This window comes from Miniopterus natalensis, chromosome 6 (genome assembly GCF_054644295.1).
Source record: "Miniopterus natalensis isolate mMinNat1 chromosome 6, mMinNat1.hap1, whole genome shotgun sequence".
Lineage (NCBI taxonomy): Eukaryota > Metazoa > Chordata > Mammalia > Chiroptera > Miniopteridae > Miniopterus > Miniopterus natalensis.
In genome coordinates, this window is record NC_142086.1 from 73,255,061 (window position 1) to 73,270,366 (window position 15,306).

Here is a 15,306-nt window from a genome sequence, read left to right on the forward strand (position 1 = left end):
ATCTCTGAAAGGGCATAGTATCTGTAGAACACATCTGAACATACAATCCATAAATACAGAAACCGGCCCTCTGGAATCCCAACAATTTCATTATTTGTTGCAATTTCAAAGGCCTCTTGGAAAATGTGGCTTCCCCATTTCCCAGCTTCCTCAAGTCTCTTGTTAAACCTACAGACGTGCATTCTTGACCTGAGATGCTAATCTGATCTTCACATCTCAGCCACAGCGCGTCCGCCCGGGAAAGCGCAGGCGGTCAGCGCGGATCCGGCCTCCGCCGCAGGAGCGCGGCCAGCCGCTGCCTGCTGTCGCCCACCGAGGCCGCGCGGCCCCTGGGCGGCGGCTGCAGAGCCGGCAGCCCCGAGCTGCGGGGCCGCGCGGGGGCCGGGGCGGGGGCCGGGGCCGGCCGGGGCACTCCGGGCCGGCCGGGCACCCCGGTTCCCTGCGCTGAGCTCTGTCCCGCAGCGCCCCTCGCTCCCCGACTGCTGGCGGCGGCGGTGGCGGGCAGGCTGCGCGGGCCGGGGAAACAGGACAAGGGCGACCCTCCCCGGAGCTTCCTGAGCTCCAGGAGCTGTTCCCGGGCCTGACTCAGAGCCTCCGTCAGTTCAAAGCGCTCTTCACACTCTCTCCGCACGGTTTCCTGAAGAAAGGTGTTCTGAAACGAGAAAGGGGGAGCATCCCAGCGTTAACGGGGTAGCCCTTGGCGATATAAACTGAGGACCGAACTGGAAATCAGAGGTGTGCGTTCTTGGACTATCTTTGTGGATACTCTACCCTCATGGGGCAGAAAAGTAAAAAACCCAAATGATTTGTGAAGCTGGAAAGAACTTGAAGAGACCATTGATTCAACCGTGGCAGTTTGCAGAAGAGGAGCCAAAAGCCAGGCTCACTCAGATGGCCGTGGGGGGGCTGGGGCTGGAACCCACAACTCCTAATCCCACCTACTTCAGTGGGGTTTCATCTTCCCTGTGCCTTGTGTCTCAGACACTCTGTCCTGCACATGTGATGCCTAACAGTTAATATCTATAGTTATTAAAACGTGTCATTTTATAATGAAGGTAAACTGCAATACAGAAGACAGATAAAACTGATGAATTTTAACATGGAAAGAATAAAAGATGTCAGCTATAGCATTTAAACAGTAAAATCAGATACTTGGTATGATGCCATCTCAATATAACTTAAATATATTAATCATTTGCTCTTTGTAAGATATTTATCAAAATAAAGTACAACATTCCCTGCTTTTAACTCCACCCAGTAATCATTTATCAAGTTACTAGAAGCTATAGTGGAAGCAGTTCTTGCCCTTAAGAAGTCAGCAGCCTCATAAGTTTGAGCAGAGTTGCTTTTTATGTCCCCAAAACAATCTGGAGCAAAGGGTGGACGCTATGGGGTTTAAGTCAAGGAAGGACTTTTTAATAGTTTGAGCTCTCTGAAGGGTCAAATCCCGCTTGACTTGGATATATCAGAGCAAATTTAAGCTTCAGATGTGTGACTGAACTAGAGATCATTAGGCCCTTTCCAATTCGGAGACTCTACATTTCTAGCTGAAGAGTTACCCATCTTTCATCTGGGGAATTCACCAAAATCACTTCAAGGACCATGGTAAGAATTAGGTTTTGGATTTCCCTAATGCCCTGACATTTATGTCTGTAGGTTGTCAAAAGGGTCTGAAATGTAACAATTCAAAGTGGTATCTGAAAAAATAAATACAATTAAAAGGACTGTGGCGTAAGATTCTTCGACTCAGAATGAATTCCATCAGGTTAGCTTGTTTGTAAAAACAGCAAGACATTCCCAAGTCTGACTCTCAGTGGAAAGCACCCTCCTAAGGGTTTACTGACTAATCTTCTGTCAGTGGAACTAAATAACAGAGCATCAGGGAAAGTATCACCTTCCTGTATTTGAGTTTCTTGTGATTATGGTCAGAACTCCATTCAATTCCAAATTTGGTAATCAATAGTGAGGAATGTGGAGCAATTCCAGATTAACAGTTGCACTGTCATTTTCCATCAAATCAGCCACATGTCTGGATGACACAAGGCCTCACAGTTACATATATTATTAACATACATACAAGATTCATATATCCGCATGTTTTTAAAAATCATGAGAGTTAATCACTTGCTTCTAGTTTTTCTTTCTCCTTCCCCCCCTTCCTCCCTCCCTCCCTCCTTCTTTCTTTCCAGAAAAAGTAGACCAAGGACTGTGTTTGTGGCTTTATTATCTGGTTCTCATGAACTCTACCTGAAATACTTGTTGAAAGAGCAAGGGAAGGAGGGCTAGAGAAGATTAATAAGGTATTACATTGGGTGTCATCTCATTTCTGATCCCAACAACTATGTTTGACAAAGAAAGGCACTGGAGCTCAGACTGGTTATGTAACTTGCTAAGAGTAACCCAGCTGTAAGTGGTGGGGCCCTGCCTGCTTCCAGAGACCTGCTCTGAGGTGCCTATGCCTAAATTAATTGTCAAATTAATTATATCAAGCATGTAAGGCCATTTTGTTCCAGGACACTGAAGCAATAAAAATCAGTAAGACATTTAATTTGATTTTGCCCAAGTTTTCTAAATTTAATATAAACTTTCTTTTAAAAGGAGAAAGCATCAATGTAGTATGTTTCCTGTGTACTAGTAGAGTCAGCTGCCAAAATGTGGATTAGACAAATAATTCAATAAATTTGTATAAAAATTCCCTGGACTAAGAAAGCTATGAGAAAGAATTAATTTTATTTGACTATATAAAAAGTAGGTAGCAGTTAACAATGAGGATCATAAATTGGTGAGATGAATAGTATGTGCACTAATATGGAAGGGCAAAGTAATGGGTGATGTGATGATAAGAGTTCTCATTAAAAGAAACATAAAATTCAATCCATTTACTAAAATTAAATTCCGATCTCAAAGGAAAGGAGTAGTACTCTACAGAAAACATTATCCATAAAGCAAATCACTTAAAAGCTATTTCAGGCAAGTGACACGCCACTAAAGGAGGAAGTAGAAAGGTGAAATGAACCCAAAGATGTCCCCATAGCAGGTAGAATGAAAGCAAAGTGCCTGCCAACTCCAGATTGAACTTTGGTAGAGCTGCGGACCACTTCGGTCCGGGGCCCACTGCTCTGGAACTCATCCTTCTTCAAGGCTATTAGCTTCCAGAAAAAAAAGATGAATTTTCTTCTCTTACTTCCCAAACTGGGAGGACCTCTGAACTGAAGGCAGGATCCAAAGTTAGGACTTTTATTTTTGTCTGTTCTGCAAACACTATAAAATCTCAGGTGAACCCCACAATAGCTGCATATTCTCTGCCACTATCATCTCCTCCTTTCATATTGAGATTATAATTCAGTTTTGTGCAAAAAGCAGTTCATATATATTATCATTTATTCAATCATGGAGTAAAAGAAATGGAAACAGAACACATCAAGTTTAGGGGACAGCTATTTCAGGGGTGGAGTGTGTGTGACAGGGCATGACCAGAGCACATGTGGACATGGCCAGAATCAGTAAGACACATTGATGGAAAATTCCATCATATGCGGAAAAGAATCATTCACTCGTGGTTAGGTTGCTTTCAGCAATTTAGGCAAAATGTTTCTCTCTTCTAGTTGTCTTTTTAGAAAGCTGTGTTTTAGAATTTTAATATGTTTTTATTGAACAACTACAGGAAAATGTGTAAGATGGAATATATTCAGTAAGCTTAAAAATCATGGGCAAGCATGAGAATGGTCCGTGAAGCCACAGCATTCTAAATGTTTAGGCAGAGCTATCACGGGCCATATTTCAGCGTGGTGGTGAAACAGCATCACTGGATTGCAACTAAGCTGAGTCAAGATGAAAAGGGAGGCCTGAGGCAGGTGACGAAGGGGCCGTGGGGGTTTCCAGGCAGAGTGGGCAGTGAGTGCAAACACCTGGCAGTGAGAGAGGGCGAGGCACGTCTTGGGATGACACATGGCTTAGAATGACTCAAGCGCAGTGTGCACAAGGGGAGGAGAGACCAGGACTGAGGCAGCGGGGAGTGAACAGTCTCATCAAGGACAGCTTTGGTACTTTGGTAACATGCTAACACTAGAGTTTTAACTTAGTTCTGAGCGCCATATGGAGTCACTGAAAGGTTGATTTTAAGCAGGGGGCTGGCATGGTCAAATTTAAATGAAAGGAAGATCCCTTTGCCAGCTCTGTGGAAAAGTCCTCGAGTGGGGCAAGATGGGAGGAAGGGAGCATAGCAGGAGGCCAAAGTTTTCATGGGGAAGGTTCCTATCCTGAGAGGCACTTGGTTAGGGGAGGGAGACCTAGAGTTCCTGGGTCCTTAAGCCATGCCGATTGGTGGAGAACATTATCTATACATAGTCTGCAACATTTTCAGATAAAGGCCACTTTGAATGGGTTTGAAAATGGCGCAATTGTACTCCCACTGGGCAAATAAATGTCAAAATAAAAATATAAATTGGCTCACCATCTGTTTGAAATTTTTAATATGGCCAATTTTCTCCACTCTATGCAATGTAGGGGTGGTTTATTTTTATGTTTGTTTTCATTTTTATCCTTAGAGACAGCTGGATTGCTTTCAACAGTGGAAGCAGCAGAGTAGGCTTTGCTGGGCAACTTGATCATTCTGAAGGTGAGAATCCTATTTGTGATGGAAATCTGCTGCATTTGGCATAATTTTGGGGGAATATGCTAGGAAAGCAAGTCCTCAGTGAGGAATAAGCACAGATGGGTGTCTTTGTTTGTGTTGATGCCCAGTGAGGTCTGAACCAGTTAGATTACAGTTTCCACCAACCCAAACCTGATATATATATCCCAGGGCGAGTGGATGGCCAGCCAGCTCGGTGGGGAGCTGAGGTGAAAGGAAACTGTGGAAAAGGTGTGGAAACCAGAAAGATGAGTGGGAGTTAGCAAAGGATGTGCCCGAACTGCCATTTAAGGCTTCTGCTCAACTAATCTGAGCAGACCAAAACAATGCACAAAAACAGTGGAAACTGCCCTTTGGTAAGGCAGGAACAAGAACCTGAATAGATTTCCAGGAGGTTAGTATGATGGGTGTCAAGCAAGTTGTTCTTAAAATTTATTTGTGTGCTTGCAAACATAATGAACACCGTGAAGCAACTATGGCAGACATACCAGATCAGAACTAGAAGCAGGGCCATAATCCTTGGATTGATCCCTCTGCTTAGTTTTCTATGTGTTGATTACTACTTTTTCACCAAACCCACTTACAGAAGTGTGAATACCCTCAACATGTCCGAGCACTCCATCTAATCTATCAGCTTCTCTTTGTCCTTGGAGACCTGCTCCTAAAGACCCTCCATTCTTCTGCTGAACTCGACCTGGTTCTCTAAATCTGCCACAGTGCTGCATCCTTGGACTTCTTCCCCCCGGGCCTGGGGATCCCCTCCACCTCTCCCGTGCTGGGGCCCATTTCCTGACTCCTCTCTCCTCTCCATCCTTGGTGTGCTCCCTCACTGTGGCGTCAAGTATCTCTAACCGCTTCCGGAGGAGGGCTGCAAGGGAAGCATCATTTTTGAGAACTCTGACGTCAGAAAACATCCTTACTTGACCCTTGCACTTGGTTGGTCGTTTGGCAGGATATAGAATTCTAGGCTGCAAATAATCTTTCTTCAGAATTTGGAAGCCGTTATCTTTTGGTTTCTACTGTTGCTGTTAAGAATTCTGATGCCATTTGGATTAGTGATCCTTTTTAAGTGACCGTTTTTTGTTTCTGGAAGCTCTGAAATAATTACGTTTATCCTTAAGGTACTGACATTTCAGGATGAAGTGCTCTGGTGTGCTTGCTTTGCCACCCATTATGCTGGGCGGCCCTTCCAGTACAGAGCCACATGTCCCTTCTGTACTTGGAAATATTCTTGAACTAGTTCCTGGACAGTTTCCTCCCTGCCGTTTTCTGTGTTCTCCACCTGGAACTCCCACTAGTGGGTGTTATATACCCTGGCTCGATCCTTTAATTTTATTTTCTTCTCTTCATCTCCTTGCTTTTTCTTCTACTTTCTGGGAGATTTCTTCATCTTTATTATCTAACTCAAATATTGAATTTTTTTGCTTTCACTCTTATATTTTAACACACATGTGTGTTCTTTTTCATAGCCTCCAGTTCTGTGCAATACCTTCTCTTTTCTCTCTAAGGATATTAATTATGCTTTTTTTTTGAAGTTCATTTTTGCTTCCCACATTGTTTTCTTTCTGTTCCTTCTAAGTTCTTTTCTTCTTATTTATTTGATTCTGGTTTCTATCTTTCATATCAGAGGTGTTTCTCAAATGTTCGGAGGTCCTTGCCTTTCTGAGTCTCTGAAATGCTACCGGGAGCTCTGTGTACATAGGTAAAGGCTCACTGACTACCATACTTCTCAGGGGGTAGACTGGACAGGGGTGCAGCCATTTCATTGGGGGACCCCAATTGCTAGTATCCACAATTATTTTCTTTTGACCCAGCTCATTTCTCGAGAGAGGGGTCTTCCAATTTCCTGGCTATTGATGCATATAACAGGCCTGGTTGCCTGTCCTGGGAAGTAAGTGGGTGAAATGGATTGGGATGTCCCACCCTTTAATATATATATTTTCACTCTAGCCTTATTCCATACTCTGTTCTGCTGTTATGTATCCTTATATCCAAAGCTTCTCACATTCAGTTATTCTGGAGTGTAAACCTTTGGTATCCTGCCAGGATAGTGGGGTTTAAAGAGGGTATCTGGGTACCTAGCTGCTCCTTTTACAATCATTCAAACAGTCCTATTTTCAAATCCACTCTTCTTTCAGGGGTTCCTGGTGTCTCTAATCCCTGGGCCGTTCCACTGTCACAGCACATAACTGCACTTGCTCCCTTTAGGATTTCACCCCGTTCCCCCACTCCCCAGAGGCATCAGGTTTCAATGTCCTATAGTCTGCTGACTGCCTCTCACCCATGCTTTGCTTTCCATTTTCCAGAATCTAGTTGACATCTTTTTCATCTAGTGTCAACTCCTCTCTTGTTTTCTTTTCCTTATGAATTTATTCACTTTTTATTAATTTACTGTCATTTTAGTGGTATTTGGGGATGAAGCAAAGATAAACATATGTATTCAATTTTCCATGTTTAACAAAAGCATTCCTTTCTATTTTTGAATATCTTTCATCTTCATGAGATGGCTATAGGAACTGGTAGAATTTAAAACTTCTGCCCCTTTGTTTTCTTTATCTATAGTCTTAAGGCAACAAAATTATTGAACTCTCTGTACTGGTTTTCCTTCGGTGGTTATCTGTGAGCTGGTTTTTTGTTTTGCTTTGTTTTAATTTACCACATTCTTTTTCTGGATCACAACAAGGCCTGTAACAGCGGGGCCACACTGTCCTGACAGGACTCACGTGGAGATAGTAGGAAGAAAACCTGGCCTCGAAAAGCACGTGCTCTATTTTAACCTGTTTTTAAATGATAATGTCCTATTCTCTAACATATTATGTTTCTTTTCTGACTTCCTTTTTTTTAAAATGTTGCAGTTTTTTATGTGTGGGTCTGCTCCCTAGGAATTTTCAGAGGGCCCCCTTTTCACATTTGCATTTCCCATACAGTTTTATTTTCCATTTTCTCTCTTATTGACCTGTGCCTTTTGTGGCTTCACCTTCCTGACCCTTGTTTCTGTGGCTGCTCTTCAATAATCCCGCTGCACACAGGAATGCCCATTTTGCCCTTTAGAGGCCAGGGTTTTCCTCCTAACCTTGAGAACTTTCTTCATACAATGAAAAACAAAGTCTACCCATTCTTTTGCCTCTTGAACGAGAGCAGGACTTGCCTCTCCTTAATTAGCTTTCTCATTAGACCATTAGTTTATCTTCGTTCTAATGGGAATTTGCTCTCCACTTAAATGTGGCTCCTCTTCCCCGGGACCTACGGCATTTCAAGTGCCTGGATGCACGGCCAAATGGCGGTGCTTTGCACTTTACGTACTGCAGCCTCTGTTCTTTCTGGCTCATACTCCTATCACTTTTATTGGCTCATTTCCTATTTTTAGGAGAAATTCTGGATTTTGGCATGCTTAATCAGAGAAGCAGCCTTAATTATTTACTCTTATTATTCAGTTATAATTATTCAACTTCTAATGGAAAACCTAGCCTCCCATTTCCTCAGCCAAGCAAAAGGAAATCTGCTCCCTGGCATGTCCTTAGATAATTTTCCCTGTAAGATGATCCCTTTCTACTCCCCAGTGATGATCCATAATCACTTATGTACCACCTTGGCATCCTGCATCTTTCCAAGGTCTGCTTAAAGAAAAAACCACACTTCATCTCGAAGTGGCTTCCTTATACAACTAATGAGTAGGAGGAGCTCCAAATGTAGCTCTTTTGTCTGAAAATGACATTACTCTTCACTTCTAGTCTAGTTTCTCTTCCCAGAATTACCTCCGGAGGCCCTGAGATTGGTGGCCCGTCAATGGCCCTATACCCCTGCCCTCTTGCCATTCACACTTGTGTGCAATCCCTTCACTGTGACTGTGGGCAGGGCTTATTGGCTCATTATGATGAGTAGAGTACAGCAGAAGCAATGGGATGTCACTTCTGAGATTAGATTACAAAAAGGCTGCGGCTTCTATCTTGGGCACCCTCTTTTGCACTCTCTCATTCTTGCTCATTTGCTTGCTCTGAGAGGAGCCAGCCACTCTGGGGTGAGCTGCTCTATGGAGAGGTCCATGTTGTAAGGAACTGAGGGAGGCCTCTGACCTCCAGCAAGGTGCTGAGGCTCTGAGCCCAAGAATCCATGAGGAAATAAATCCGGCTCACAACCACAAAGTGAGCCTGGAAGCTGGTCCTCCCCTAGTTGAGCCTTTGGATGAGACTGTAACCCCTAAAAACCTGACACCAACCCCATGAGAGGCCTTAAGCCAGGGGTACCCAGCTAAGCCACATTCAGATCCTTGACCCACAGAAATTATGAGATAATAAATGTTTGTTGTTTGAAGCCACTGAATTTAAGGATAATGTATTGTGCAACAATGGAAAACTAATACAGGCCTTTAAAGCCAAATTTTTAGCTTTATGCTTTTTATATGATAGGTTTCTGTTTCAGTTATTCTTTCCTCTTCTCCTGTCAATTTAATTACTCATATAAAACATTCTCTAAATTCCTCTTTGAGAGCAGAGAATGGCCATTGTCAGTCTTGTTCATAATGCCATATCTAGTGCCCAGCACAGGGCCTGGCACCTGGATAGATGCTTAATATATATTTTCTGAATTTGAACCATCTGTCTTTTTCTACTTGTCTAATTTATAAGCTACTCCTCACTTTCCATATTGTCATTTCTTTTGGGATTTAAGAGTTAGAAAACCTGCTGTTCTAGTTGCCCTGACCTTTCTCTCCTTTGACCTTCTGTCCCTCCTCTAGAACTTCAGCACTGCTGTTTCCTTTGCAGCAAAACTGCATTGACTCTCTCCCTCTCAGGGTTTCTCCAGCAGAGCTGATCCGTGAGTGTCTCCCTTCTCACCTCTGCCTGCACTGGCTGGAGAGGCTGTGCCCTTGACCAGGGAAATTGTACTGCTGTGTTCCAACAGGAGACACTCAATCATCTGACCCCTAACCATCTGGCGGAATAAGTCGTGTGTCTATTGTCATTTTTAAAAAAATGGAGCCAGGAGATGAGTGCTAAGACTAGGGGTCACTCTGAAATTTAGAAGCAGAATCGCTATAACTCAGGCTTCCTGAAAGAGGAAACACTTTTATCAATGAATGTTGGCTCCACCATGCTGTGTGACCTTCTGGAAGCTGTTCAACCTTTCTGAGTCAGTTCCTCATCTGTAACATGGAAATAATTTCTACTTTTTAGGGTTTTTTATGTATTGCTCTTGTTCCAGTATTCTTTCCTCATTTCAACTTATTTTTATGACTCCTCTGCAATAGGTTCACTTCATAATTATAATGATGGAATATACTTTCGACTGCTTGATAATTTAAATATAGCAAGAACATGGTATATTTAGTTGTTAATAATCGACGTTATTACTAGCACTTTTTAAAATTCCTTTATTAAGATGCCCATAAAACCAACAAAAGTATAACTTGTCACTAACATTCAGAATCTTCCTCCATTTGCCTTTATTCACTATCCTGTCATAATGGGATCAAATATTCTGATGTGACATAACTCTGGTGATTAGAGAACAGATTAACTGCTCTGTCTTAGTTCAGGTTGCCATAACAAAGTACCATAGGCTGGGTGGCTCAAACAATAAACAGAATTTATTTCTCCTGGTTCTAGAGGCTGGGAAAATCATGATCAAGTCACAGGCAGATTCGGTGTCTGGTGAGGGCCTGCTTCCTGGTGCACAGATGGCCTCTCCCCACGTCCTCACATGGCAGAAGGAATGAGAGAGCTCTCTGGGTTCTCTTTTCATAAGGGCACTAATCTTGTTCATGAGGGCTCTACCTTTATGACTTAAATACCTCTCTAAGTCCCCACCCCTAAATAATAATCACATTGGGGATTAGGTTTCATGAATTTTTAGGGGACACAAACATCCAGTCTATAGCATCCACCATTTCTAAACTGCTTAGCAGTTCAGAAATAAGACTTTGTTAGAAAAAAAATTTTTTAATCAAAAGATGTTACTCCAGTTTAACTAAAAACATTGCTAAAATAATCACACATAAGAAAGAAGGCCAACACATGTAAATTACCTTATAACTTTACGTTGACAGAAAGATAAATCCCTAAAGGAAAATTACATTGAAGATATATTATCCAAATATTATTTGAATGAAAGCAGCAAGTGCTTTAAAAGTTTTTTGGCAAAGATTTAATGTCAAAACGAGCAAGACATAAAGATTGTTAGTCTCAGAGGTTTTAAAAGGTCATTTGCAACACAGGAGAACCAGGTGCTGAGAAAACCTTAGAGATTATGTAGTTCAATATATTCATTTTACAGAAAAGGAAGCCAGGTCCAGGAAGGTTAAGTGACTGTCTAGTTAAGGACAAAACCAGGATGTGATCCCAAGTCCCTGACTAACAGTCCAGAACTTCTTGCAGGACATCAAGCTGCCTTTTATGTTTTCGTTTGTTTGTTTTTTGAAGGAACTTGTGCTCTTTCTCTAATTGCAATGGTGCCATCGTCTGGGTCCTACCTGTTCCTGGGACTGCTTGAATTGCTGTATCAGTTGTGTCTGTGCCAGCATTACTCTTTCCAGTTCATCTGACTTCTGTTTCATTTCCTTCCTCAAGTTCTCTGAAACAAAATCACCATTGTCAGTTTCCTTCTTCAAGCGAGATTCAAATTCTGCAACCAGATTTTTAAGGTTTTCAATTTCCTTCTCCTTTGACTCAGATGCTTTGGTATATTGGACACGGGATTCATGGAGTTTTTTTTCAAGAGTGGTGACTTCCAGCCTTAGATCTCTAGTAGCGCCTGCGATTAAGTCAGGTATCTGTAAGATAAATCTTGTATTAGTTTCTAGGCAATATCTCTAGGTAGCCACAGAGTTCTTATGGTTTTAAGAGGCTTATTCTAAATAATCAGTGTACTCTGCTGATCAGATGAAAACCAATCCTATGACATATGTAGGCCTCCAGGATTTTCTTTTTAAAAGCTAAGACTAAAACTTTTGTTTTTACCACCTTAAATGGAATTGAATTAGTCACTTGGGCATCCTTGGAAATATGTAAATCTCTGTAACTGGATTAAGCTACCAAAAATAGCTCAAGTTTTGATCAGGTGCCTGTCTGCTCACTACAGGGTAACTTTGTGAGCTAAAGTGCCTGATGCTTGGGGATGCACGTAGCCACTAGCCACGTGAGGCTATTGACAACGGTGTGCTGGTAAATGTTTAACAACTGACTCACAAACACACACAAACCAGATCTGTATCTACTCTCCACAGCATAAACACTCTCACCAATGCCAATTCCAAGCTACCAAGGTGACATCACTGATCACTGAATTGGGAAGAGATGAGCACAAAGGCTCTCGCCTGCCAGTACTGCCTAATAAGCACCTGAAATGTGGCTGATGCGACTGAGGAACTGAATTTTAAATTTGATTTCATTTTAATTAATTAAAATTTAAGTAGCCACATATGTATACCACATTATGCAGTGCAGTTCTAGAGGACACCAGAATACTTTAAAATATGCTGCTTTTCAAGGTGGTGCCTCGATAAAGAGGAGAACTTGGGGAAGCTTTTTCTTGTAGTCATGAAAGTCTTCAAAGGGAAAAGGCTGCTTGTTTTTTTCTCTCGCCTTAAAAAACAAAACAAGGAACAGAAAACAAAGTTGCTTCTGATGAAACATATCCTCATTATTTATGCTACAGAGATTGTCATGTAATAAATATTAGTACAACAAGAAACCAACCCATGGAGAATCTGGAGAAAGTTCAGAGCCCAAAGTTCCAAGGATTTTGTGAAGTATTACTTAAGAGTTAAGTATCTGAAATTTGTTCCAAATGTTAAATTTACATTAAGAATAACTTCTGAAAGAAATCTATTCATCACGCTTGGTAATTTTATAAATTAAGTTAATATTATCCATTATCTCCAATTAATCCAGGAAGGAAGAGGGTCACTGCTGGGTCTGGACAGTAGTTTCCATCACCCTGAGGAGACATGACACTGAAATAGAGCAGTTATCCCTGGGAGAGGAGACTCACAGTGGCCACAAATATGTTTTATTTTTTTAAAAAGGGAGTCAACAACTTAAAATTCAAGAGAGTTTACTTAAAAAATCTGGACCTATGACTTCTCTTGAAAAACTGTAACCCATGGCAAGTTGGGGCCTGCCTTTAGACATTCCCCTGCAGATGGGACAGCAGTCCTGAGGCGAAGGGAGGAAAGGAGGGCATGCCGAGGGCAGCCGGGGGTGGGGGGGGCAGGGGTTAGTAAGCAAAAGGACTGTCTAGGAGACGACCTGACTAGGGGAGGCAGAACCTTGGGTGAGCCGAGGTTCCAAGTTTCCCACATGTGCTCTATTGTCCCAATAGGACTTCACTTAAAAAACACAAATTGAAAGATAAAATTATTAAGAATTTCAAAACAGCATCTGCAGAGCATTAAACCCAAAGCATGGGCCCTTTCTGAGTGTGTGGCCCTGTGACACTGCACCTGTCCTACACCCATGTAGCTGGCCCTGTCTGTTGAGAAGGCCGCACCACATCCCTGTATACCAAAGCAGAAGCCATTAAGTCTCAAGTGATGCTTAATTTACACAGACTGTTAATCATTTTATTCAAGATCTAGTTCTCCCCACTGCATCTTGGTTCACACACACACACACACACACACACACACACATGCGCGAACACATGCACATTACTACACTCAAGCCTTATAAAAATAGGGAACCTTAACAAAACCTTAAATTATATTTAGGATACATTCTTTCAGAAATTATAGAGGTGGTTACATTTTAAAAATATTTCCCTTCATTCAAAAATATTTAGAATTGAAAAGACTTACAATTAAAGAAGGTAGTCTTTAGTTGTTGGAAAAATTTCAATTATGTAAAACACCTCATTATCTTTTGATGTTAGATATTTGATGCGTTGGAATATCTAACCACGCTAATTATTGGTTATGTAATTTGTGCTGTTTTAAAAAATTAAGTTTATTTTTATAAAAAATTTCATATATAGCTAGATTGCATGCTTGTATGATTTATCTCAGCTATTCCTTTTGGAGACTATCCCAACCATTCTACCTATGTGGTTGAAGTCAAGGCACAGTGACTATGAGGAAAACTGCTAGAGTGATAGATACTGTAGCGTTGTTAGGAGGAAATAACCAACATCTGTAGTTTTTAAACCCTTAAATGATAATGATAACCATAGTGACAGACCTTCATTTGCAGCTCCTCTTGCTTTTCCTTATACTTTTGGATTATTTCTTGGTGTTTCTCCTTTTCAATATCAAGTTCCAGTTTAGCTTCTTCTTTAAAGAAAAGAGCTTGCTCCTCAAATTCAATTAAACGTTGGGCTCTTTCCTTGGCGAGTTCAGCTTCAACCTAGAAAATAGCATTTAACACACATATAATGCCATTTAACTTTACAGAAAGTAAATTAAACTTATTTTCAGACTCTAATGTTTTTTAAAATTCTTATTCTAAAATTAATTTTAAAAGTTAATCTAATTTTTAAATTCTACTATTTCTAAAAAGGTGGCTCAGAACTTAGGCCAGAAAAATTGACCTTGGGTCAAATATTTCAAGATCTTCTAAGACCTGAAAAATAAGTAGAGAAGTTAGGACAATATATTATGACAGTTTTGAGAAATACTAAAAGTTACGTATTCTGTACACTTGTACTCTAAGCTCAGTCCTTGGCAGCAACCCTATTAAGAAAAAAAAAAAAAAAGATTTTAAAGGCCCTTAGATTAAGTTCTGCTGAAAGCTTAGAGGGGATACAAAGTACAAATGTTGAGTTTTTAATGGTCCTTTCTTGATGGAGACCACAGAAAGTGTTGGAGTCCCAGATGATCATTTTAATGTGACTGAGGCCAGAAGGATGATTAAGGAAAACATAGGTCAATGATGCCTATATCCATATTTTGACTCAGAATCACAGTGCTGGAAGGGACCTTAGAAATCTCTTAGTTCAATTTCTCAAGCTTCCATGAATTGTGGAAAGAATAAACAAAGACTTTGGATTTAGATGAAGTTGAGTTTAAATCCTGGTCTGACACCTTCTAGTTGTGTGATGCTAAATTGTGACCATAACTTCTCCTGGTGGGGTTATGACTCGTTCCCTTGGGAGTCCTTATGAGGATTAAATGGGACGAAATATCTGTGTAAAGCTATAGCATGAGCAGGGATTCAATAGTCAGTGGAGATTAATTCTATGCTCCAACCCCTTAGCCTCTACCATGGAATCTGCACCAAATGATTGTCTGCTCTGTGCCTCTACACCACCAGAAACTGTAACTCACTCCTTCCTCAGGAGGCGTTTCCATTTTCAGACAGCACAAAGCATTAGGCACTTTTTCCTTTTGCTGAGCCAACATCTCTCTCCCTGTGGTTTTTAACCACTGGTTTTGGCTCTGCTATTGGAGCAAGAGAGAGAGTCCTAGAGTCCTTCAGGCCTGGGAGTTCATCTAGTGAGATTAGAGAAGGGATCCCAGTGATAGGCTGGCTCTAGATTTACACTATGCCATGATTATAAATTCTCAGAGGGAGTTAATGCCAGATTAATTGGGAGAAAAACTGTCAAACCTGACTTGTGGTTGAGGTCACTATAAGAAGAGGAAAGATGTCAATCTGACCTTCTCAAGGGAACACTGAAACCAGGGTACCAGGAAACAGAAAGTTTGTTAAGAAGGTTTGTGGGAAACCCTTTAAATTAAA

At 41.3% G+C, this 15,306-nt stretch overlaps 1 protein-coding gene across 1 annotated transcript in view; it reads right to left on the reverse strand.

The window, feature by feature from the left end:
• Positions 1-253: 253 nt before the first annotated feature.
• Positions 254-15,306, reverse strand: part of LEKR1 (leucine, glutamate and lysine rich 1) — a 106,956-nt gene continuing 91,903 nt past the window's right edge. Inside the window, exons 11-13 of the mRNA XM_087818360.1 lie at positions 13,807-13,971; positions 11,103-11,402; positions 254-652 (exon numbers count right to left, since the gene is read on the reverse strand). Of these exons, the coding sequence (XP_087674486.1) occupies positions 254-652; positions 11,103-11,402; positions 13,807-13,971 (864 nt within the window). The remainder of the gene's footprint in view (positions 653-11,102; positions 11,403-13,806; positions 13,972-15,306) is intronic.